Source organism: Gigantopelta aegis, chromosome 6 (assembly GCF_016097555.1).
Source record: "Gigantopelta aegis isolate Gae_Host chromosome 6, Gae_host_genome, whole genome shotgun sequence".
Taxonomy (NCBI): Eukaryota; Metazoa; Mollusca; class Gastropoda; order Neomphalida; family Peltospiridae; genus Gigantopelta; species Gigantopelta aegis.
Genome location: NC_054704.1, coordinates 26531573 through 26556094, shown reverse-complemented (window position 1 = coordinate 26556094; position 24522 = coordinate 26531573). Strand labels below are relative to the sequence as shown.

The 24522-nt window shown below is 37.4% G+C and overlaps 1 protein-coding gene across 1 annotated transcript; it reads left to right on the top strand.

Moving 5' to 3' along the window:
* The first annotated feature begins 10492 nt into the window (after nucleotides 1–10492).
* Nucleotides 10493–24016, top strand: LOC121374443 (glutaredoxin domain-containing cysteine-rich protein CG12206-like). The gene is made up of 5 exons (XM_041501545.1): nucleotides 10493–10693; nucleotides 14231–14245; nucleotides 17777–18013; nucleotides 22520–22585; nucleotides 23114–24016. Exons 1-5 carry the CDS (start codon nucleotides 10493–10495, stop codon nucleotides 23300–23302), a joined length of 708 nt encoding a protein of 235 aa, XP_041357479.1. The 3' UTR covers nucleotides 23303–24016.
* Nucleotides 24017–24522: the final 506 nt, after the last annotated feature.

Below are 24522 nucleotides of genomic sequence, written 5' to 3'. Positions count from 1 at the left end.
TGACGTCTATGGACCATAATTAAAATGTGTTGAGTGCTGCGTCGTTAAATAAAATATTCCTACCTTCCTTTTTGGTTATTTTTTCCATGCGTACTCGCCAATAGGAGCTTAAAGCATAGGCGTAAGAAAAATAGGAGTGGGGTTGGGTGTGGACAAGATGCAGGGAAAGGAATAATTGTTTATAGCCCGTGCGTTTTCAACTGTATTGTTGTTTGTTTGATTATACATATTTTTGTGCTTTTATCTACTTATGATTCAATCATGTCATCCTGGGCAGACTCATCAGCTACCTGGACTGTCTGTCCAGGACAGTGGGTTAGTGATTAGTGAGAGAGAACTGAGTGCAGTGGCCTACAACCTACCTGTCATAAGTCAGTTGAGTTCGCTCTGTGTAGGAACAGTAACCAGGATACGAACCCAGTACCTACCGGTCTTAAATCAAATAGCTTAACCACTAAGTAAATTTGTTCTGGCTTGAGGTGTGTGACTGAAACCAAACTCGTAATGTAAAGGATATTACATGGAACAACTCGTTGCATATTGTATGCCTCGACTTGATGCACAAAGAGCAAACGAAACATTTGGACTAGGAAGAAAATTTAAGACGTACTGATCTAATCCACATCACAACCAGTGTGATCTTAAGGCAAGCTGACACTGAAGCGTAGATATACAGTTTCATCCGAGTCAACATTACGTGCGGTCAGAGGCCTGTTGAGGACTATTTTGTTGGCGTAACTCAACTGAAAACCAGTTCAAGCAACATACCTCGCACGAGAACCAGGCTAGTGAAAACATGAGATGACAATAAAATATATAGTCCTGCCAGTCTCGGAGATGTTTATATATTGTACAAGTTTAACGATTTTCTGTAACCATACCTACACGTGAGGAAAATAATACATTGTTGACAAATGGCAGTGTTAAGTTCACAGTGAGGGAAGGAATTTTATTTAACGATACCCAACACGTCTTGTTAATGGCTAGGTATCCAACACAATGGTAAATATTTTGCGATACTTGGTCCAGAACAAGTGTATCAGAGGTCGTGATATGGTGTTTTGTCTGTGGGAAAGTATAAAAGATGCCTTACTACTAATGGGAAAATGTAGCTAGTTAAACTTTATAATAATATATAAAGGCATTAATTTTAATATCTACGATTCTGCTAATGGAAAAATGTAGCGGGTTTCCTCTGAAGATTACGTGTCAGAATTACCAAATGTTTGATACCCATTTGAGACTAGATATATTCAGGTAGCTATAATGATTTTGAACACATGTACACATATGCCAGTCGTGGATCATTGGTGAGAACAGTTACTATCTTAATGGGTCTCAAAACAAGAGGTCTACCACTGAACTATATTCCGCTTCTTATAGAAAAAACCTTCTGCCGTAATACTATATAGCCCAATGATAGTGCATGTTCCTGGCTGTTTATATATATATATATATATATATTGAAGATATATAGTATAGAGAGTGCGATAAAAGGGCTCCATTAAAATACTGGCATAAAATAGTCCACTTGCAGTGTAATGTTATTACAGCCAAAATACTTGGTCTCGATTATTTGTTCACTTCAAACATTAGGGTTTGAGGTAGGGTTAGGTTTAGACTGAGACCTAAAATCTGTAGCAGCACGGTGACCGACGCAGATCCACACAGTCTCAAGAACATGTTTATAGAAATAGTCACAGTTTGCGTCGAATCTACGACGGATGTTTTCGACGTAGACTCTACGACTGCGTGCTCATTTTTAAAAATATAAATAAATTAAAAATTAAAAAATCTTTGGTCTGCGTTTGTCACTGACAGGTTATATATTGTATGAAAACCGGACTGCAAACTAATCATTCTGGAGTACCTCATATTGTTTGTACATTACGTGCGGCACGACATACTTCAAAGGCGCAATCAATAAAATAATATGATACTTAAACCTGCTATTGGATACAACTACCAAAGTAATTTACAGCAACATGATTTTCTTCATGGTTTGACGCTGCGTGTACAGATGACAAAGAAAGGAAAACATGTCAGCGGCTTGTATGGTTATTACTGAGCGATTCCACGTTGTTTCATTGTGTTGACACTGGCGCTAACCAAACTCATTATTGGCATCGTGCGACATTTAATATCACAGAATCAATGGGGAATTCTGCATGTTTTACGAACGAAATCAACGAAACATCAAACATTGCAATAGATTTACAAATATAACAGCCTTTGCTTAGGGGTTGCAGAGTTTATTTAATTAATCTCAGTTTGAAGGTAAATAAATTGATTTTTTGTTGGTGCCTTCGGGGTTTTTTTGTAACTTTTTTTTAATTATCATTTTATTGCCAAAATACATATTGAGAGACAATTAAAAAAGCATAGTTATGTTTGACAGATGAAAATGTAAACTTTTAAAAAAGTGCATCAAACGTGCATGTTTAAATTAAATATAACTAAACCATAGTTCATAGCTATAAGCATGAAATAACCAATTTTATACCACTTAATAAAATGGATGATTAGTTTAATTGGTATATGTGCTAATGATACTGACAATGAATTTTATTTTATATTGATCTGTCCTTTATATAATAATTTAAGAAATTAATTTATTACGCCATATTGTTGGGAAAAGTCTTCGGTTTTTTCAGTTCATTGAATTACTGCACATTTAACATAAAATAGCATTTTTGGTAAATAATTATATCAGACTATAAATTAGAGAAATATTTATAGTGAAGGAAATGGTTTATTTAACGACGCACGTAACACATTCTATTTACGGTTATTTGGTGTCGGACATATGATTAAAAACCATACATATATTGAGGGAGGAAACCCGCTGTCGCCACCTCATGGGCTACTCTTTTCGATTAACAGCAAGGGATCTTTTATATGCACCATCTCATAGAATGGATAGCACATACCACGGCCTTTGATGTACCAGTCGTGGTGCACTGGTTGGAACAAGAATATTTATATTGAATGCATTCTCCTCAGCTATTACAACATAACTGTGTTATTATGTACACCTGTATGCACAAATTGTGTTGTACTGATGACCTTTTTGTTCCAATTAATGAGTTAAACGGACTGCCCTGAGTGTCCTGCCATTGTAAGATGACTCCGAGTAACAGAGCATTTTTCATAATTAAAATTACATATTAAAGACATTTTCTTGTTTAGAATATCAATGCCTGTATAGACAAGGTGTTTGTTGTTGTCATAATGTTTGTAATAACCCAAACCGGATTTTACCTCCCAATAATTTCGTAATATATATTACGAAGTAAAATGAAAAATGATTGTTGCAAACATTAGCACACGGATGCAAATACATTGAATAAAACAGACACTGGTATTCTAAACACGAAAATGTATTTCAGTTCTAATTTTAATCAACGTACGCTTTTAAAGGCAAAAAAAAAATTTCGATTAAAAATATGTGTATCAAAATCAATATTTTTATATACGCTTTTGGGATGGGCGGCCAGTAAAAATAGTATTTATTGTATGCAAGGTGCTTATTCAACATTGTTGTCTCCCGGATTTATCTAGATCCTAATGATTCATTCTTTCTCACACTGTGTAGTTTTATTCTTATAGCCTTTCACACGTAGTAGCCGGTGTTTTTAAACGTGCTGGGGTAGCGTTAAACATTCATGATATTCAATGCTGTCCCGTTGGACTGACCCCAATAAAAGGTATTTTTATGTGTGCTGGAGCGTCATTAAACTTTCATTGCTATGTCCCTCTTAGCGGCGATTCGAAGCTCTTAATAAAATTATGGCCAGAGGGCAGAATCGCTGATATGTTCTTCTACTCGCAGACATGAAGATACTAGTTTACACTTTGAAGTGTCAGCGAAGTCGAGTAACACAGCAATGGCATGTTTATCAATAAAGGATATTTCATGAGTTTGCTGCCATTGTTTTGTATACTAATTTTGTATATTATTCAATTACTACTACATATTAATTTTGTGTGTGCTTAAAATGTGTTTCTGATAATCCTACTGTGGTTAATTAGCAGCTTAAGTGCTATTTTACTTCCTAGTATACCCTAGGTAAAATCCAGTTCAGGCTACTTAAAAAATGAGGATAACTAAAAATTCCTAATAAAAATTTATTGTGTTCCATGATACCACTACAGGTCCGTAGGACATAACCCCCCCCCCCCCCAACTCCCAACCACCACCACCACCACCACCACCACCACCACACACACAGACACACGCACGCACGCACACAGACACATACACACGCACGCACACAGACACATACACACACGCACACACAGGCACGCACACACACACACACACATACTCGCAGACAACAATGTACGGTTTTTTGTCCTCAATATAAATAAAGACAAAAATCTCCCCCTCCCTCCCGATATCGGTCCCACGTGCACGGGTCTGCACTATTGCATTTTGATTTATTAATCATCGGCTATTGGATGTCAAATAATTGATAATTCTGACACATATTGACTAGTTTTAAAAGAAACCCGCTACATTTTCCAATTAGCAGCAAGGGATCTTTTATATGCACTTTTTTACAAATAGGACAGCATACACCACGGCCTTTGATATATCAGACATGTGGCATTGGTTAGGACCGGGTGAAAAACAGGGCACACTGACGAGGTTCGATCCTACGACCTAAGGACGCCAAACGAGCGCTCTGCCGTTTGAGATACAGACAAGAAGTACATTGTCAGTGACAGACACTGAAATATTCGAAACCTGTTTATGACGTTTGTCATGATTGCTTCCGGGAATAATTGTCAAAAAAGCAAAACAAATCTGTTATACTGACAATTTTCTGTAATTGCTGTGCATGACGGATATAGCCATAAAGAATATTTGTCATATCTGAAAATATGTATTTTATAAATACATGTACGTGCGTACAAAGGGCTGTGACGAGCTGGAAACGGCAGACTACAAAAGTGCTCTACTTGTAATTAAAGTTCAAGCACGTTGCCTGGGCACTTTTATATCCCAGGGCCCCGTTCCACGAAGCGATCTTAGCCCTAAGATTACCTTAGGCGCATAGCTACCCTATGCACTCAAGTTGATCTTAGGGCTAAGATCGCTTCGTGGAACGGGTCCCAGGACAGTGGGTTAGTGATTAGTGAGAGAGAAGTCGGAATGGTGGTCTTACACTTACCCATTGAGTCGTTAAACCTGCTCTGGGTGTGAGTCGGTATCAAGGTGCGAACCTGCCAGTCTTAAGTCCGATGGCTTAACCACTGTACCACTGAGGCCGGTAGTGCGCTACAGATTTTAGGTGTAGTTTAGTCACAGATCGCTCAGGCATATTTGATTTTATCCCATTCTAACCAGTGTACGACGAGTATACGTGTTTGTGAAAGCGTTCACATATATATATTTATTTATATATTATTATTATTTATTATTATAAATTTTTTTTAATCCTTTATTACTACTGAATGTAGGGCCTACAATTATCTATACTAAGACACAACAATACATTAATTATCAGATAAATGGCATCTTGCGGCCACTCGTCTAGTATGTAACTAAATGTTCTATATTTCTTTCATTTTCTTTAGAGGTGGCCTCAGGCGGGACGTAGCCCAGTAGTAAATCTCCCGCTTGATGCGTGGTCGGTCTAGGATCGATCCCCGTCGGTGGGCCCATTGAGCTATATCTCTTTCCAGTCAGTGCACCATGACTGGTATATGAAAGGCCGTGGTATGTGCTATCCTGTTTGTGGGATATGCATATAAAAGACCCCTTGCTACTTATGAACAAATGTAGCGGGTTTCCTCTCTAAGACTATATGTCAGAATTACCTATCATAGCCGATGATTAATAAATCAATGTGCTCAAGTGGTGTTGTTAAACAAAACAAACTACTAAACTTTTTTCTTCTTCTATTCTCTAGACCACGTGTCACAGATATAATACCAAACAGCTACCTTTAAAAACAATGTGGTACAGTGCCTTTAAATCAACATTCCTTTCTTTTTCATTATATTGCACATTAGAGTTTCCCCAGTCGTCAGTTTGTCTAGAACATTTATATTTGCATTGCACGCTCTGTCTTCACATGTGTCTCACATTCCTGCATTAATTTCATAATAATAATCAATTTCGCTATTGTCTAACGCATTTCCCTCAGACAAAATCCAACAACCAAGTAACGAAAATTATATAATTTGTATTTGCGCAAAGCGTCTCAACAAATAATTATTTAACTTGAATATTTATCAACAGATATTGTTAGCGTTTGCCGAGCGCATTGCGAGGATCGTTGGCATGGTTCATGTTGTTTGTGAAGAACGCGGGGTCATCTTGGGTAATCTCTACTAATTCAATAAGCGGATTTCTTTGAAAAGGGTCTCTGTGGTTTTTGAAACAGCATTTGTCTTAGTCACAATTTCGTGTCGATAGAATCGGCCATTCCAAAATAAAAAGAATGTATATGGTATGCGTACAAAGTTAAAATTCTGCATCCCAAGAGCACATTGATTTATTAATCCTCGGCTATTGGATGTCAAACATTTGGTCATTCTGACATAGTCTTAGAGTTAAAGTTTGTTTTGTTTAACACCACCACTAGAGCACACTGATTTGTTAATCATCAGCTATTGGATGTCAAACATTTGGTCATTCTGACACATAGTCTTAAGGAGGAAACCAGTTACATTTTTCCATTAGTAGCAAGGGATCTTTTATATGAATCATCCCACAGACAGGATAGCACATACCACGGATTTTGATATACCAGTCGTGGTGCATTGGCTGGAACGAGAAATAGCCCAATGGGCTTACCGACGGGGATCGATTCTAGATCAACCGCGCATCAAGCGAGCACTTTACTACTGGGCTACGTACCGCCCCCGCACGCCGTAGGATCGAACCACCTCAGTGGACCCATTGGGCTATTTGTCGTCCCAACCAGTGCACCATGACTGGTATGTCAAAGACCGTGGTATGTGCTGTCCTGTGTGTGGGAACATGTATATAAAAGATCCCTTGCTGCTAATGGAAAAATATAGCTGTTTTCATTTTAGACTACAGTAAGAAAAAGAAAAATTTAAATACCAAAAATCCAATAGCCGTTGATAAATAAATCAATGTGCTCTTGTGGTGTCGTTAAAAACCTTTACACTTGTGTCTGTACACACGTAGGCTATGTACGTACGTTCGATAATATGTGCGTGCATATGAAAATATACAGACAACTAAACATATTCATAGACAGATATAGATACATCCGTGCGTACAGTATATATATATATATATATATATATATATATATATATATATATATATATACACGCACACGCACACACACATACACACACATACCGACTTATTCTTCCTGGTCAGACAGACAGACATAGACGGATGGATGGGTAGATGGATGGATAGATAGATATATACGTGCGTAGGTAGGTGGCATACATATCAGTTTTTTTCTCACATGTTAAGCCACGAGTTACATTTAGCATATTTGATAGCTAATAAAAATCAGTATGTAAACAAGTTATGGGAGTTCATGTTTTATTATTAAAAAAAAAAAAAACCTAACCCTGTACAAACAATTCTAGTCCTACACAAGTTCGGTTTTAAACTGGGCCATGGGTAATGGGTCGTAAATAACACCTTTTTTATCTACGTTTGAGCGCGCCCAACAAGGTGCAATGATAAAATCGTGTCTTCCTGGTGGTATTGTTTGCTTTTCATTCAAATCGTTCACCGACTGACAGCAAACAAATTTTAAATATCGTTTCTGCTCTCAACAAATATTCACACACACACACACACACACACACACACACACACACACACACACACACACACACATATATATATATATATATATATATATATATATATATATATATATACTCAACAACGAAAGTTTAGCAGATATTCTTTATGACGTCTAAATTTGCCATGGTTGAATAAACTTAAAAGAAAACCAGGTCCTCCTGTCGTGTTAAGGCAAAGGTTGATGAGTTTATGTTGTTTGTAAATTGTAAACATTTCAGATGTGAATACTAAGTAATAAAAATAGGTAAATTTATAAATGTTATGCCATTTCGTTTAACATTAGCTAAACTTTCGTTGTTGAGTATATATATATATATATATATATATATATATATATATATATATATATATATATATATATATGATGTGTGTGTGTGTGTGTGTGTGTGTGTGTGTGTGTGTGTGTGTGTGTGTGTGTGTGTATGCGATGGAAATTCATTCTCAATCAAATAAACCTGTTTATACTAAATACGACAGTTAATATTTGTGGCCCAAAAACACTGTGGGGGAAGGCATAAAACAAAAGAAAATAGCTCACCTAAAACAATTTCGTAAAAAAAGAATGATTGTTTGGTTTTAATGTATTGTCCTAATCTAACTAACGTTGAAACACGCTATCTTGGACACACATTTCAGCTATCTGAGCTGTTCGTTCAGGGATTAGTGGCTAGTGGTTGAGAGGTCAGTGTAGTGGTCTTACACCTGCCCACTGAGCCATTAAAACTCTTCCTGGATGGGAACCCAGTACCTGCCAGCCGTAAAGGCCAATGGCTTAACTATCATAGACGCCTCCGAGGCCGGTTTTAAATGCATTTTATTTTTTTAGCGAAAGTAAACAAGGTGGATTGGGTGAATGGGGTGTTTGAAGAGCGTGCCCTTGTGGAAAATGTCCTAATTGTAGATGCTCTTGAGTGCATTGCAAGTATTTTAAATCCTCTTTTCAATAATTTTAGAAGTGAAATGAACTTGAGTCAAAGGCTTAGACGGCCGTAAGACTCTATGGTTCGTCGTGAAACTGGTGTAGAGAAAACCAACACATCTCGATTACTTAAGACGGTATCGGCTCCCTAGTCTGTCCGCTAGCTGGATGCCTCACAACACATCTCGATTACTTCAGACGGTATCGGTTCCCTAGTCTGTGCGCTAGCTGGCTGCCTTACAGAGGATCTTCTGTCGTTTGTAAACGGATTTGTCTTTGGCTGGAAAACACGACAAACAACAGCAAACAGAGATACACACATCAAGTAGAGAAGGAAGGACATAAAATACGGACATCATCGTGTAACCGTTTTGTACTGGTTTCTCGTAATGTAAACCGACCCCCGTTGGCGAGCCCATTGGGCTATTTCTCGTTACAGCCAGAGTACCAGGAATGATACATCAAAGGCCGTGGTATGTGCTATCCTGTGTGGGATGGTGCAACTAAAAGATACCTAGCTACTAATGGAAAAAATGTATGGGGTTTCCTCTCTAATACCAAGTCACAATTATCAAATGTTTCACATTCAATAGCCGATTATCAATAAATCAGTGTTCTCTAGTAGTATCGTTAAACTTTAACTTTCGTAGAGTAAATATAAGATCACCGCGGGTCAGTCAAAATATGTCAGTTTTAGCAGGACTAAAGGCTTTTGATAATACTTCATTGAGAACCGAATGTTTAGAAGAATTATGAGATGGTATAATTTTTAATATGTACTTCTCGGCTGAAGACGACATGAAAGGGTTGTTAAGGGAACACTAGTATCTCATCGCATTGTTTGATCACTGGCTGTTACTTAGGTCTCGAACGATCACAGCAACTGGAATGGCCACTAATATAGTAGGTGGCTTTTCAAGATTTACAAGATTTATTTATTAAACAATCCTCAGACACATTACGATATTGTAACAAGAGGACAATACAAATACATAGTTAACATACCTGACAAGAATAGGCATCAACATAGAAATATCCATTGTTAATATAGAACATCGGGTACGTAATGAAAATTGCTAAAATGTGCAGGAAAATGTCAGTTCACATGACTAGATGTTTTTAAAATAAATATAGCAAGGTTTTTCAACAATGGCGGAGGCCATGCGTAATCATCAGAGTTGGGGAGCAGTGCCTCCCAATCCCTCCCGTCCCTCACTTTCGACGCCTATGCTGTTAAAAGTAACTGATTTAAATCTTTTAATATTGGCAATTGAAAGAAATGTAGGGTCCACGGGAATAATCTGTGATGTCATATTTTTTATATTTTTTAATTTTAAAGTATCCAACTCTGCAATCGTGGATATTTATATCTAAAACAGCATAATTTACCATCAATCTTTAATGGCCTACCATAATTATAGGTTTTTAATTTAGTGTGTCGCTGTGACCTTGGCATACACGACCGTTATAATACTGACTATCTACTTGGACACCATAGGTTATTCCCGTGGATCCTCCAGATGGTTAGGTACTAGTATGTATATACATTGTATGTATGTATTTTCCTAAAAGATCAATTAAAATGGGGAACACAGCAATCCACCACGTCTCTAAGGAGTGATCTAGATTTAGCCCCAATAATAAGCTGCACCCTGCACTGGAGTAACTGTGGACCGCATAAAGACACTGTAGGTAACGCAATAATGCCAAAATTGACGTCAGCTCAACGCAATAATGCCATTGGTGGTGGCAGTGTCATGGTGTGGGCAGGAATCCATCATGGTGGTAGGACGGCTCTTGTGCATGTGGCAGGTGCACTGACGGACATCAGATATCGATACGAGGTCCTGCAGCATCACGTCATTCCGCACATGAACGTCAACGGTGGAATGTTTCAGCATGACAATGCCAGACCACATGTTGCACGTGTTAGTCAGAAGTTTCTGCAGCGCCACAACGTCAAGACATTACCTTGGCCTGCCCGTTCGCCGAATTAAAACCCAATAGAACATCTATGGGATGCACTGAATCAGCGTGTGTGACGGAGGAATCCACCACCCAAGCCACTTCCGCAACTTCTTACGGCACTACAGCATGAATGGCAGAACATTCCACAATCACAATCACAATCCTATATCACACAAATAGCTGTGTACATGTTTCAGTTGGATTCCCAGAAATACTGTTTCGGACATGTACAGAGTAATCCCCTTCCCATGGCGTCTTGATCTGTGGTTGCTTGTATCATGTCTACCATTTTTTTTAAATTAAACTTTGAAAATCAATGTCAAGTTTCTTTTTTTGAAGAGTATATATATATATATATATATATATATATATATATATATATATATATATATATATATATATATATTGAACTGTGTTCCTTACATTAATAATGCAATTTGTTTTCAATTTTATGTATTAACCACATTAATGAAAGACATAGAAAAAGCTACTAAATGATAATATTGATTTTTCATGTATATTAACTGTCCTATTTTCATCATATAAATAAGTTGTAAGATTTTAAAATTAAAAATCGATCCAAATTTTCAACGTTTATTCACATTAGGACTTTACTGATTCAAGAGACCGGCTTGACACGTAACTATAGAACCACAAGTATGTACTAAAAGCTGTATTGCTCATATGTAACTGTCTTGACGCGTGACAGTAGAACCACAAGTATGTACTAAAAGCCGGATTGCCCATATGTTGCTGTCCATGTCTTCGGGGTATACAGGACACGTATTATTCTTATCACAAAGATATGCGTCAATAAAAGTTGTTGGGGGGTAGTTTGAGTGTGAATACCGCGCCGCTGAATTGATTGTCCTTCTGTTTATCTTGTCAGGATCTAAAAAACTTATTTTATATAGTGCACATGACTTGATGTTACAACCAGGAAGATGACATAATGGACTTTTGTGCAGATTTAACTGAATTAAACGTATACTTTATTTTTCGTTTTATGGACTTGTAAAGCCTAAGGAATTAAGGATGACTAATGGTTAAAATATATTAAAATGTATGTATATTGCGAAAAAGAACTGAGTTTTTTCTCTTTTTTTAAAATTAATTTCTTTGTGCTTGTAGTCGATTAAAGTTCAAGTACGCTGACCTGGACACACACAATTCAGCTGTCTGTTTAGGACAGTGGGTAACAGTTTGTGGTTAATGTGAGAAAAGTCTCTGTACATAGTATTTCCCCACTGACCCGTTAAAACTTTGGGATGGAACCGGTTCTAGGAAGTGAACCCAGAACCTACTGGATTTAAGGCTTAACCGTGACTGCACCATCAAGACCGATCGGTCATTCCTACATTCAGCCATCCGTTTTTCGCTAAACGCTTGCCTATTTTGCCTTATTTCCGGTTTAATGTATAGTGTAAAAACCAGTCTAGAAAGCGTTAGCGACAACCATGATCTTATTTTCTTTAGGTTGTAAGGAAGGAAGAAAACTGTATTAACGTGACTCTATCCGCTGAGGGGCGGGACGTAGCCCAGTGGTAAAGCGCTCGCTCGATGCGCGGTCGGTCTGGGATCGATCCCCGCCGTGGTATGTGCTATCCTGTTTGTGGGATGGTGCATATAAAGATCCCTTGCTGCTAATCGGAAAGAGTAGCCCATGAAGTGGCGACAGCGGGTTTCCTCTCTCTATATATCTGTGTGGTGATTAACCATATTTCTGACGCCATATAACCGTAATTAAAATGTGTTGAGTGCGTCGTTAAATAAAACATTTCTTTCTTTCTATCCACTGAATGTTCAGGCACGTTTTTGATCCTAGGCACGACCTAAGCAGGTCGGGTGGGGTGGGGGAGGGGTATTTTAGGGTTATTTATGTGCAATTTGGATTTTTTTTTTAAATTAAATTAATCGAAAATAAGGGGGGATTTAAATTACTTTCGTAGTTCTAATGTAAAATATATTGTAACGGAACGCTAAATTTGGATGGCCACTAAAGGGAAAGAAAATAAGCTGTTTTAGTATTTATTAGTCTAGAGAGGGCAAGGCAAGACTTGAACTTTGTTTTTTTTAAATCGATTTTCTTCCATACGTACATGTATATGAACTGCAGTTGACTCTTCTGAAGAAAACATGAGTAAATAAATTAATTAAAATTTAACATACAGCAATTATCAACAACAAACAACCCACACACGTATATAAACCTACTATACACAACCATTGTTTATTGGACCGATCTGTGGGATAAACATTGCGTCAATTCACCATCTGTGTTCTACTGTCATATTCTGAACTGAAATTCACAAAATCAGCCATGAAATGACAGATATTAACCCCTCTCTGTCTTACTAGAAACTGCGTTCAAATGCACCTTAACAGTATTTATAAGTCGTTACCATAATACCAATTGAATTACCACGACAAATTTGTACTTTATTGTATACACCTGCCGCATTTAGCGCCATACATGTGACGCAATAAAGTGAACAGGCGGCCATGCGACCCACTGTGGATTGCATTTCCAATAAAATATTAATGGTCGTACAACTGTAGTATAAAATATGGTGATTCATATTTGATTGATTCCCGTTTGGCTATTGTTAACTAGTATTTAAAATAATTTAGTCACATGTTATGTTGTTTGTAAAACCCGATAGTATTCCGGAGTAAGCGCTGGTGTGTGATAGTTGATTACCATATGCATAGAATATGTAATTAATAATTACAAAGTGTTGTATTAAAGTTTTGGACCTGGATGGGGATGGTGGTACCATAAATAAAAATAATTATTTATATTTAAGATGGATCTTAAATTTAGATTTTTATATCGCTTTAATATTTAATTTGGCAAAACTATTGCTAATATGTACAGTGTTGATTCTACGTGAAAATAATTATTTGAAAAATATATAGATTACTTCCCTTATTCCAACACGTAGAATCCACGTCTGCCCCAAGTGCAGCCATCTAACGTTTCACTAATGTTTGCGAATTATTTGAATGGTACCCGACGTGGCCATTTGGTTTACCGTGAAACGCATAAACCAGTCTAGCGGCGGTGTTTGTTTTTGTTGTTGTTGGGGTTTTTTTTTTGGTTTTTTGGTGTGTGTGTGTGTGGGGGGGGGGGGGGGGTTGTTTTTTTGCTCCGTCTGTCTGAACTCAGCACTGGCTAGATACGGGTTGCCTCCCTTGATTAGTCCAACAAATAAGACCGTATTCATGACTTGCATTTTATTGTTATGCACTGATTTAACTTTGTATGTTAACCATCTGTCAGAATTATGGCTACTTGTAATATTTACACACATAATTTATTTATTTTTTAATTAGCTAGCGCTACGAATGATGCCTACTTTATTTTTACTAATTAAATGTTATAGGCCTAGTGTTTTACTTTTTATCGGAGTAAACGCATAACACTAATTTGTTTTTGTAGGCCTATTTTATGTTTTTGTGTATTTCTCTAATTTTATGAGTTTGTTATTTGTTTTTGTTTCTATTGTCCTTTATGTGGTTTTCAGATTGATGAAGAAGTGGTAAGTTTCAGTTATGGCACAGTGTGGTAGTTAATGTTCACACTCGCACCTAAAACACACATAATACATGTACATGTACATACAGACATGTATAGATAGTCCGACACGTACATATGTACATACACACACGCGCGCACACACATACACACACATACACACACACGCGCGCACACACACACACACACGCACACACTGATACATACTTACATATATACATACATGTACACACATTATACATGTACATAGCCTACATAAACTAAATAAAAATAAACACAGTTATATTATAAACACGCATACACATACATATTGAAGATATAATGCACTTACGAACAAATATCAAATACACACACACACACACACACACACACACATACACACACTGCACGTGTAAAACCATTTCTTCTTAAGTTGTAGTCCAAAATTTAATAAGCACAGAATGGGTAAGCTTTATATAAATATATACTTTTTAATATTCTTCTCAAACCGTGCTGTCACAACTGAGCAACTTAATTCATAATGTATGACGAATAAGATACATATTTATAATGTGTTTTTAACAACAACAAAATGATAATAATTTGAAATTATTTTTTACAGAATCCCCCCCCCCCCCCAAAAAAAAATAAAAAAATAATAATAATAATATTAATAATAATAAATAAATAAATAACAACCAACCAAACAATAGTTTATAATTTCTTTTCTTTTTTATCCATACAGAAATTAAGATGAATCGTAACAGCTGTACTATAAACATTTTTTAAACTGAAATGTTTATAATGTCATATCTTTTTGGACTATAAACTTGTTTGGAGAAATTATGTTTAGTAACATGCACTAGTATGTGTGATAACGTGCAATGGTTGCATGCGAAAACACCTTCATCGGTGTCATGCTTTGGAAGATTTTTGTTTTGTGTTTTGTCAACGTCTTGGTATAGGTGCACAGCACGAATTCACTCGAACTTGATGCTGTTTAATTACGATTAGTTGCAGAAGCAGAACCCAAATTATTCGAATCTTTTCAGCTCTCTAGCAACTCTAAACTGTAACTAGAATTGTTCACTCTACCACCCATTAATATGAACGCCCACTAAAGTTTCAATCTCGCCAAATATAGGCATATAATTCCATAGACGATTTCTACAGGATAAACGACGACAGTGTGATTTGTTTTCGTTCTTAAATCGAATTATATTCAAGCACGCTTTCGTAGGTAAACAGTTCAGCTGTCTGGGCTGCCTAGGAGAGAAAACCGGCTGCCAACTACAAAAAAAGAGATGTTTTACATGCACGCTCCTCAATACAGAATAGGACATACCCTGGCGTTTGATATTTCATACATATACTAGTTGTGAAGCATTGGCTGGTGCACGTGTCTTCTTCCGCCTACTGAACATAGAGGTGCATTTCTTTTGTATGTAGCAAGTACCGGGATACGAACCTATAAGCCTTAGGACGGACTTTTTCAAAAGATCTTGATCGAACTTTAAATTACTGAAGTTGGACTGTATATAATAGTTCACGCGTGCATGCTGTGCATGTTAGGTTTGTGATGTTGTTGTCGTTGTTGTTGGTGATGTTGTTGTTTTTGTTGTTCTTGGTGTTTTTGCTTATTACCGTTTTTGGTGTGGCGGTGGAATATTTGAAGATATTTCATTAAAATACGATTTACGCTGATAGAAAATATTTTATAATAGTCTGCACCTGAATACAATGGTCTCAAACAAGAGGCCTTTCTTTTCTTTTATAGAGAACCTGTTGAACTTGAACTTTTTCTTTCATCTTTTAGTACACCTCCCTTCTACTAAAGGATGTCATACTATACGATTTGTAACAACGATATTTGACATGCGATAGTTTGGTCAAAAGTTTTCGTCTGTCGTAACATCCGGGTATATTTTTTTTAACTAATTAACATAAAATATTGATTCGATCAGGCTATAAGTATTGCACGTTATGTTGTCCTCAATGTATCGTTACATCATATACTACAAGTCGTTACAACGAGTCACATTGTCAGAACGTACCTTTAGGTGACAATGCAATCTTGATAATAAAAATAAAAAATCCGCATATCTGAACAAACCGATAACACTTAAGAGTAAGATCTTCCTGGTTCAATAAGTTTTTAAGATTTACATGTCAAATTTATGAGCAAGACCTGCAGAGAGAGTTGAATAATAGCTGTTTGTCCTTTTAAGAGGACCTCCATAATCCGTGTGTTTGTTTTTCAAACTGTTGGCATATATTTATAACCCTGGTGTGATTTTACCACTGATAGAATGCACATAAGTAGTAAGAATGAAAACAAGCTGTTGACAGACAGTGTATAAGTATCTTAAAATAAAAGGCAAACATCACGCGGTTCTAGAAATGATCACGAAGCAGGGTAAAGTTGAGAATAGAATAGAATAGAACAGAACAGAACAGAATAGAATAGAATAGAATAGAATAGAATAGAATTGTTTAACGACACCCCAGCACGAAAAATACATCGGCTATTGGGTGTCAAACTATGGTAAATGCAAAACGAATGTGATGATCAATATCAAGATACAAATGCAACAGTTAAATATTAAAACACAGTGTGAGTTGAGAATAGAGCTCCGAGTTAATGATTTAAAAACAAGAAATCGGCAGCCAATGTTTTTAATGCAAAATTGGCGAGAGAATTAATGCTATGCTATGGACAATGCAATAGACCATTTCCTCCTTTTCCCTTCTCCATGTGATTATTTCTGGAACAGCCTTTAGTACATTAACAGGGTTGTATTTATAGAGGACAAGGGTGGGGTGGGCAACACCCCCAAATTGTTTTTAATAAAGATGCCCTTTTGGCTAACTGGAGAAAACGATGTTTCCTTTTAATGACGTCTAGATCTTTGTGTTAATCTAGGTGAGACCTGGATTACAAACAGTATTGCAAATCTATTGGTTAATATTTGAATATGGCAAACAGCATAACTTAATATGTTGTTCTTCTTTGTGATTATGTTATGGCATGTAATGTTTATTTGTGATATTTTCTGTATTTCTGTTGTTATCTTATTATCTTGTTATTGTGTTTTTTAAATTAATTTTATGTAAGCATTTTTGTACTTGTATATTCCTCTAAATGTTGAAAGTTACATTTTCTCAAGTTGGCTTGGGTCCTCTTGGTTGAAACGATAGATAATTTTTTTTATAATATAAAGACTTTTAGTGATCAGAACTAAATTGTTATAAATCATGGCTTAGAGCCAGATGAACAATAGTTACAGGTTTGTTATTAAGTTAAAGGCAGATGTAATTAATGTTTTTAAAATATATATTGAACCGAATTTACGAAACTGTTTAATAATTGTAAATATAATTATAGTTACACACGTGTAAGAAAAAACAACCCGAAAATCACCCATCAACAACAACAAAAAACAAACAGGTTTTGTAAATCCGACTCATATATTATCCAGGATGTATTATACTGTGTTTTGTAACTACTTATTTTGTAAAATAAAATCACGTCGATGTGTCTCAATTTGTTTTGTAGCGAAACTATTTCCAACAAGAGCGGGGTAAGATCGTGTTCTACACGACCAGCATGTGCGTGGTGCGGGACACGTGGGAGAAGTGTAAACTAGTACGCAACATCCTGCAGACACACATGGTGCGGTACGAAGAGAAGGATATGTATATGAGTCGCGACAATCAACGAGAACTGGCGGAGAGACTCAGAGTCGAACGAGTCCGGGTGCCTCAAGTCTTTGTGGACGGAGTCCACATCGGGGTAGGCATCGCGTTTGGCGCAGGGTGGTAACTTGTGTTGTAAATAAAATGTTTTAAACCACAGGATTCAGGGTCAAGGAATAGTATAAAGAAAGACAAAAAGTAAAGAATATAATGTTTTATTTAAGGAAGAAAGAAAGAAATGTTTTATTTAAGGACGCACTCAACACATTTTATTTACGGTTATATGGCGTCAGACATATGGTTAAGGACTACACAGATTTTGAGAGGAAACCCGCTGTCGCCACTACATGGGCTACTCTTCCGATTAGCAGCAAGGGATCTTTTATTTGCGCTTCCCACAGGCAGGATAGCACAAACCATGGCCTTTGTTGAACCAGTTATGGATCACTGGTCGGTGCAAGTGGTTTACACCTACCCATTGAGCCTTGCGGAGCACTCACTCAGGGTTTGGAGTCGGTATCTGGATTATAAATCCCATGCCTCGACTGGGATCCGAACCCAGTACCTACCAGCCTGTAGACCGGTGGCCTACCACGACGCCACCGAGGCCGGTTATTTAAGGAAGAAAGAAATGACATGTTTTATTTAAGGACGCACTCAACACATTATAATTATAGTTATATGCCGTCGGACATCAAAACGATTATCAAGAGGCGTGGTATGTGCTATCTTGTCTGTGGGACCATGCATATAAAAATTATTTGCTACTAATGGAAAAAGGTAGCGGGTTTCCTCTCTTAAACTATAATATTTTTTATGTCAAAATTACCAAATGTTTGACATCCAATAGCCATTTATTACTAAATCATTGTGATCTAGTGGTGTCGTTAAACAAAACACATTTTAACAGGGTTTTTATATAAAGATTATGGTGAAGGACCACACAGATAATGAGAGAGGAAACTCGCTGCCGCCACGCCATGGGCTATTTTTTTCGATTAGTAGCCAGTGTTTTGTTTATATGCAGCATCACTCAGACATGACAACACAAACCACGGCCTTTGTTACAGCAGTTGTGGAGCAGGCACCGTGGAGCACTGTCTGGGACGAGAAATGGTCCAATGGGCCCAACGACGAGACTCCATTCTAGACTAATCGCGCATTCGGCGAGCGATTGTTTTCTGGGCTACGTCCCGCCCCAAAGAAAGATAAGAAGGCAATTTGAAAGTGATCAAAAAGTATTATTGGCAGAATTTGGTTTATATGGAGCCAACTATTCCCCGTCATGGCTATGTGCGTCTTTGTAGTTGCCATGGCAATGGGGATGATGCGAATGGAGACGATGACCATGATGAAGAAAATAATGATGATTTTACCGCTAATCGATCCAGCGAATATCTGCCATAAAAACAACATGTATAGCTGGTGGGTCTGGCATACTCTATCAGTTCCCCCCTGTTTTCATTCTGTTTGGGTGGAGTTTTTCTTCTTTCTTTTTTTTTTCGGGGGGGAGGGGGGGGGGGTATTTTTTCTTTTTTCTTTTTAATGAAGATTGTATATGCTACACGTTTTGAAAATAAATCACAAGTACTTGCAGACGTATCGTGGACTGATGCAGACATTTTGTTTTTGTTGGACTTACCTGCATTTTCCAGATACACGTGTAAATAACGCCATTTTTCGTTTGTGTTTTTTATACTGGGATCCTTTTTAAATCTCTGTACATAAAACTGTTTTTATCTGGCGCATTCATTCAAGGATACCTTCATATTGTATATTTTGATGCTTTTTCCTGATTCAGAATTATCTCAATTTCAAATTCTAGACAATTTTTACGTGATACTGAATTTTATTCAAAATTTTAATTATATATATCTGTGATATTTGTATTTTTACACAATCCTTTACACTGTGTTTTTATTTAACTGTTGAATTTTTATATTGATGATGATCATCACACTGTTGTTTCATTTTACCATAGTTTGACACCCAATAGCCGATGTATTTTTCGTGCTGGGGTGTCGTTAAACATTCATTCATTCATTCATTCATTCATTCATTCATTCAAATTCTAGATAACAAACGTGTCTATATTGATAATGGCGGTTCCATGTGGGAACCAGAAGAACTGAAAGTGTAGACAGTTTAAAGAAATATCATCCAGGGCAGTGGCAGTCCTCTTAAACGAATCACATGACGGTGATCCATGGGGGCGAGCAATCACGATTCAAAGCGTGTGTGTGTGGGGGGGGGGGGGGGGGCGTTTCCAATCCTCTTTGATCTTTGCAAATAAGAATTTGAGCGATATGTTCCACGATTCGGCACGTTTTGCTCACTGGTTGGCAAGCCGGTTTCTGGTAATGAGCGTCATTGATGTGCGATTTCTACATTGGAACGACAGGCAAATATAAATGGTGGTGGGGGGAAAACACATAGGTGCGATTGGGGGCTGGGGATCATGGTCTCCATGGCTCCCTCCCTGACTTCGTAAGAGGAGAGCGTTAGCTAAAAACATTAAACACCGGAGAATCCGTAAACAGTCGATATGTTCCGAATTATCTATTTTTGACAGTGGATTTCAACAATGCAAAAACTCTTACCGTACACCTTCATTATCCCTCCCACGAAATAGTGTTTGATATTACGCGAATCACGAGTAAAAAAAAAAGACGCATCAAATTCTGATAAAACAGCCTACAAACAATATCGACAGATGGGACTGTGGAAAAACATGCTTAAAATTGCTACATCAAAGTGACCGATTTTAGGTATGGTTCTACCTTTACTCTGCAGTCAACTAATGTTTGCACCAGAGACTTGTCGAGCAGCTGTGAACCCTGCACAATTACACACGGGCCCGCTGATCCGCGGTTTTGCCGAACCGTCGTTACACCGGGCATGTAAAACCAGCCTCTCTTTGTGGTCGCAGAAGCACTAAGTAACGGGGAGTTTAGTGGAGACCCGTTCGTATTTCTGTCGTGTTTATTAGACGATTCTGCATAAATACTGGTAATATTTCCTGACCGACTTCAAAGCGTTGTCGGGACAGTGTGAGCGTTTTTGAAATCCCCGTGTGAGAGTGAAAGAGAAAACAAAGTGACGTGCATGTTTTCATCGAGTTACGTGTGCAGTTTTAGATCTGATGTGACAAACCAGGATTTGGGAGTGGCAGTTATCCTACAGACAACGTATGAAGGGTGTGGGTCGTCCTGGGCAATGGCAGTCCTCCTATAAAATTCAGAGGAGCAATCGCGATCCAAACGTGAAACAGGACTTTTCTAGTCCTCTTTGGCCTTTGTAAACAAGAATTTGAGCGATTTATCTCCATCACAATATTACACGTCTTACTCACTTATCCACATATGGCATTAACAGGCACGGACAAGGGGTGAGAATCGAACTCTCTTCCCCCCCCCCCCCCCCCACCCCCGTGCTCACGACGAAAACAAATCCACATTCATCACTCTAATATACAGCTTTCATTTAAGTAGTTGCTTAACCAGGTGATACGACACTAATTACAATGTATTTAATGTGTATGCAAGTAACAACCTTTTGGATATAAGCACGAAAATACGTATATATGAAGAATGAATGCAGGTAATATATGGGCAGATCTAGGATTTTGTAAAGGTGGGTCACAGAATTTAAAAAAAAGCAAGCAATTTGAGTTTGTGGAAGGCAAATTAGCCGAGCTCCCAAAGAGGGTTTTGGAGGCATGCTGGCCGGAAAAAAATTAAATGTTTTCCTCAGAGATGCGTTTTCAAGGCAATATAGTGGATGATGAATGGATGAAAAAAAAAGTCATTAAAATGGTACTTCGTGGGACCCTTGTGACGCGAATTGTAGATCCGCCAATGGGTTAAGAGTAAAGGAGGGTGTTTAGAATTGTGGTAAAGAAATCTCTAAGTGTCAGATTGGTAATGAAGCTCGAAGTAATATGTTGTTTGGTTGGGGTTTTTTTGGTATGTTTTTTTTTTTTTTTTTTTTTTTTTTTGATGTGGAGTTTCTCTCCATGTTTAGGGTAATTGTCGTGTAAATTGTGTGGTGCACTCAAGAAAGAAATATGCATCTAACAAATGCACTGTCGTCCTTTGATGCGTGGTGTATGTATTTCAAACACCGGCGCACAATGTGGTCCTTGTGCATCTGTAACGAATTCGCGTGGGAAATATTCTTGTAATGTTTTTTGTTTCCCCATTACAAAGAACTTAAATGTACTCCTTACTACTTTGAGCTGTGCATGGTAACTGCACTTAAGTCGTAAATAAGACAACAGTAGTTTATTTAACAAATATTTTTTTTTAAGTGCGATGTTTTTTGTTTTATATCATTTTATGTAAGGTTTGTGTGTATGCGCGCGCGCTCGCTCGCGCGTGCGTGTGTTGGTGTTGGTGTTAGTGTGGGTTGTTTTTTCTAGGGGATAAAGTGTGATGTTTGTGTCCACTATTACTTCGTTTATATAGAGTTGATAACAACGTACATGTTATACATGTTAAAAGTACCTATACCTCTAAGGTTTTTAACAATAATTGCAATTCATCGTCTGCACATTTTTTTTTTTAATCTGAAAGTTAATATAACTCTATCTTTTATTCTACAGGGTGCTTTTGAACTGGAAAAACTTAACGAATGTGGCGAACTTAGAAATCTATTTCAACAGTTCCCGGTAAGAGAAGAAATAGCCTACTTTTGTTATTTCGTTTTATCATATGCACGATTACTACAGCTTACCAGGTACTTGCCAGAATAACCAACATCATGTGGTGTTGTTTTAATACTGGTAGTAAATACGTACTGGTCTCCCTAAAGCTGGCCACACACTGCCCTTGCGGGCTATGGTTTTTGACCGTCACCTTATTCGCCGGAGTCATTTACAAACGACGCCAGCAAATAACAAATTATTTTGATTTCCGGCATGAAATCATTGCGACATGGCTACGGCGTTATTCGCATACCAAGGCTTGCGGCTCTGTGATTCGTGGGGCCTGTCAAAAATCGTAGCCCGCAAGGGCAGTGTGCTGCCACCTTTAGCTGGAATGTCTCTGTTATCTAGTTTACTCGAAATGGAAAATGTTTAAATATATAATGCTCCCCACCTCTTTTGAACCAGATTTTAAACACTGGCATTATTTTTCAATTATTGTGCATGGGAGTTCATTCATTAATTTTCATTTTTTTTTTTTTCTCTCTTCAGAAAATCAGTGTTCGTTTGGCATGCTCTTCGTGTGGCGGTTACCGTTACGTACCTTGTGGCTATTGCCATGGTAGCAAGAAATCCTTATTCCGGAATAATTTCACAGAAGAATTTTGCGCTCTTCGGTGCATGCAATGTGATGAAAGTGGACTTCAGAGATGTGAGCTGTGTAAAGACCAACAGGATTGATTCCCGTTTTCGTTGTAAAACTGTTCCAGTCTTTCAGTTTTTCCACCTAGCTATCTGAAAGATGCGAAAGTTGTTTTTATGTGTTCATATCGTGGTTTCTTATCTTTATATAAAAAAATATATATGTATAATTCCATAGTCATCTTTTTACAACACCCTTGTTACAATTGTGTCCTGCATTAATTGTAATTTCTGATAAAGTGTACCAATGTTACAGAAATGCAACGGGCTACTGACGCCAACCTTAACTCTATCGACTGTGCCTTGCTAATGCTGGGGAGGGTTGGAGGTGGGAGGAGGTGAGTAATTGGTTTTGTTTTGGTTTTTTGCAAGATTTTTGTTTTTCCTTCACGAATATAATATTTTCGAACTAAAGTTCTGTAACAGCTGATTGACTCACCACTATTTCTGAAATGGTGGGACGTGTTACAGCAACACAGTATTATAGACACTGATCATGGTTATTGTGCAGTGTAAAATATGTTAAGCTGTTGCAGCTTTACTGTTAAATTACTCTTTACTTTAAAGAGTTTGTTTAAATGATTAATTTACAAAGCCAGTGTGTTGTTGGTCGTTTTGATTTTTATAGAAATGAAGAAGAAGAACTTTGGTTTGTTTAACGACACCATTAGAGCAAATTGATTTATTTATCATACGCTATTGGATGTTAAACATTTGGTAATTTTGACCTGTAGTTTTAGAGAGGAAACTCGTTACATGTTTTCTTTAGTAGCAAGGGATCTTTTATATGCACTATCCCACAGATAGGATAGCACATACTACATCCTTTGATATACCAATCGTAGTGCACTGGCTGGAATGAGAGATAGCCCTATGGGCCCACCAACGGGGATCGATCCCAGACCGACCGCGCATCAAGCGAGCGCTTTACCACTGGGCTATGTCCTGCCCTTATAGAAATGAGGCATAACTGTAACGAATATTTCTTTAATTTCAGATTTGTTACAGTGTTATAAGTAGATATTGCTTCACATCTCTGCACTTAACCTATTCGAAAATATTATTTTAAATTGCAAAACTACATACTATTGTTTGACAGTTACCTTCACACTTTTTAATAGTTTTACTATAAAGAAGATGAAATACTTGTCTGGATGAACAGGAATGGACTTTTCCACTCAAATAATAGTACACTTTGCCAGAAAATACACTCTTTTTTTGCAGGATCCTGATTTTACAGGAGTGTGCAAGGTTTGTTA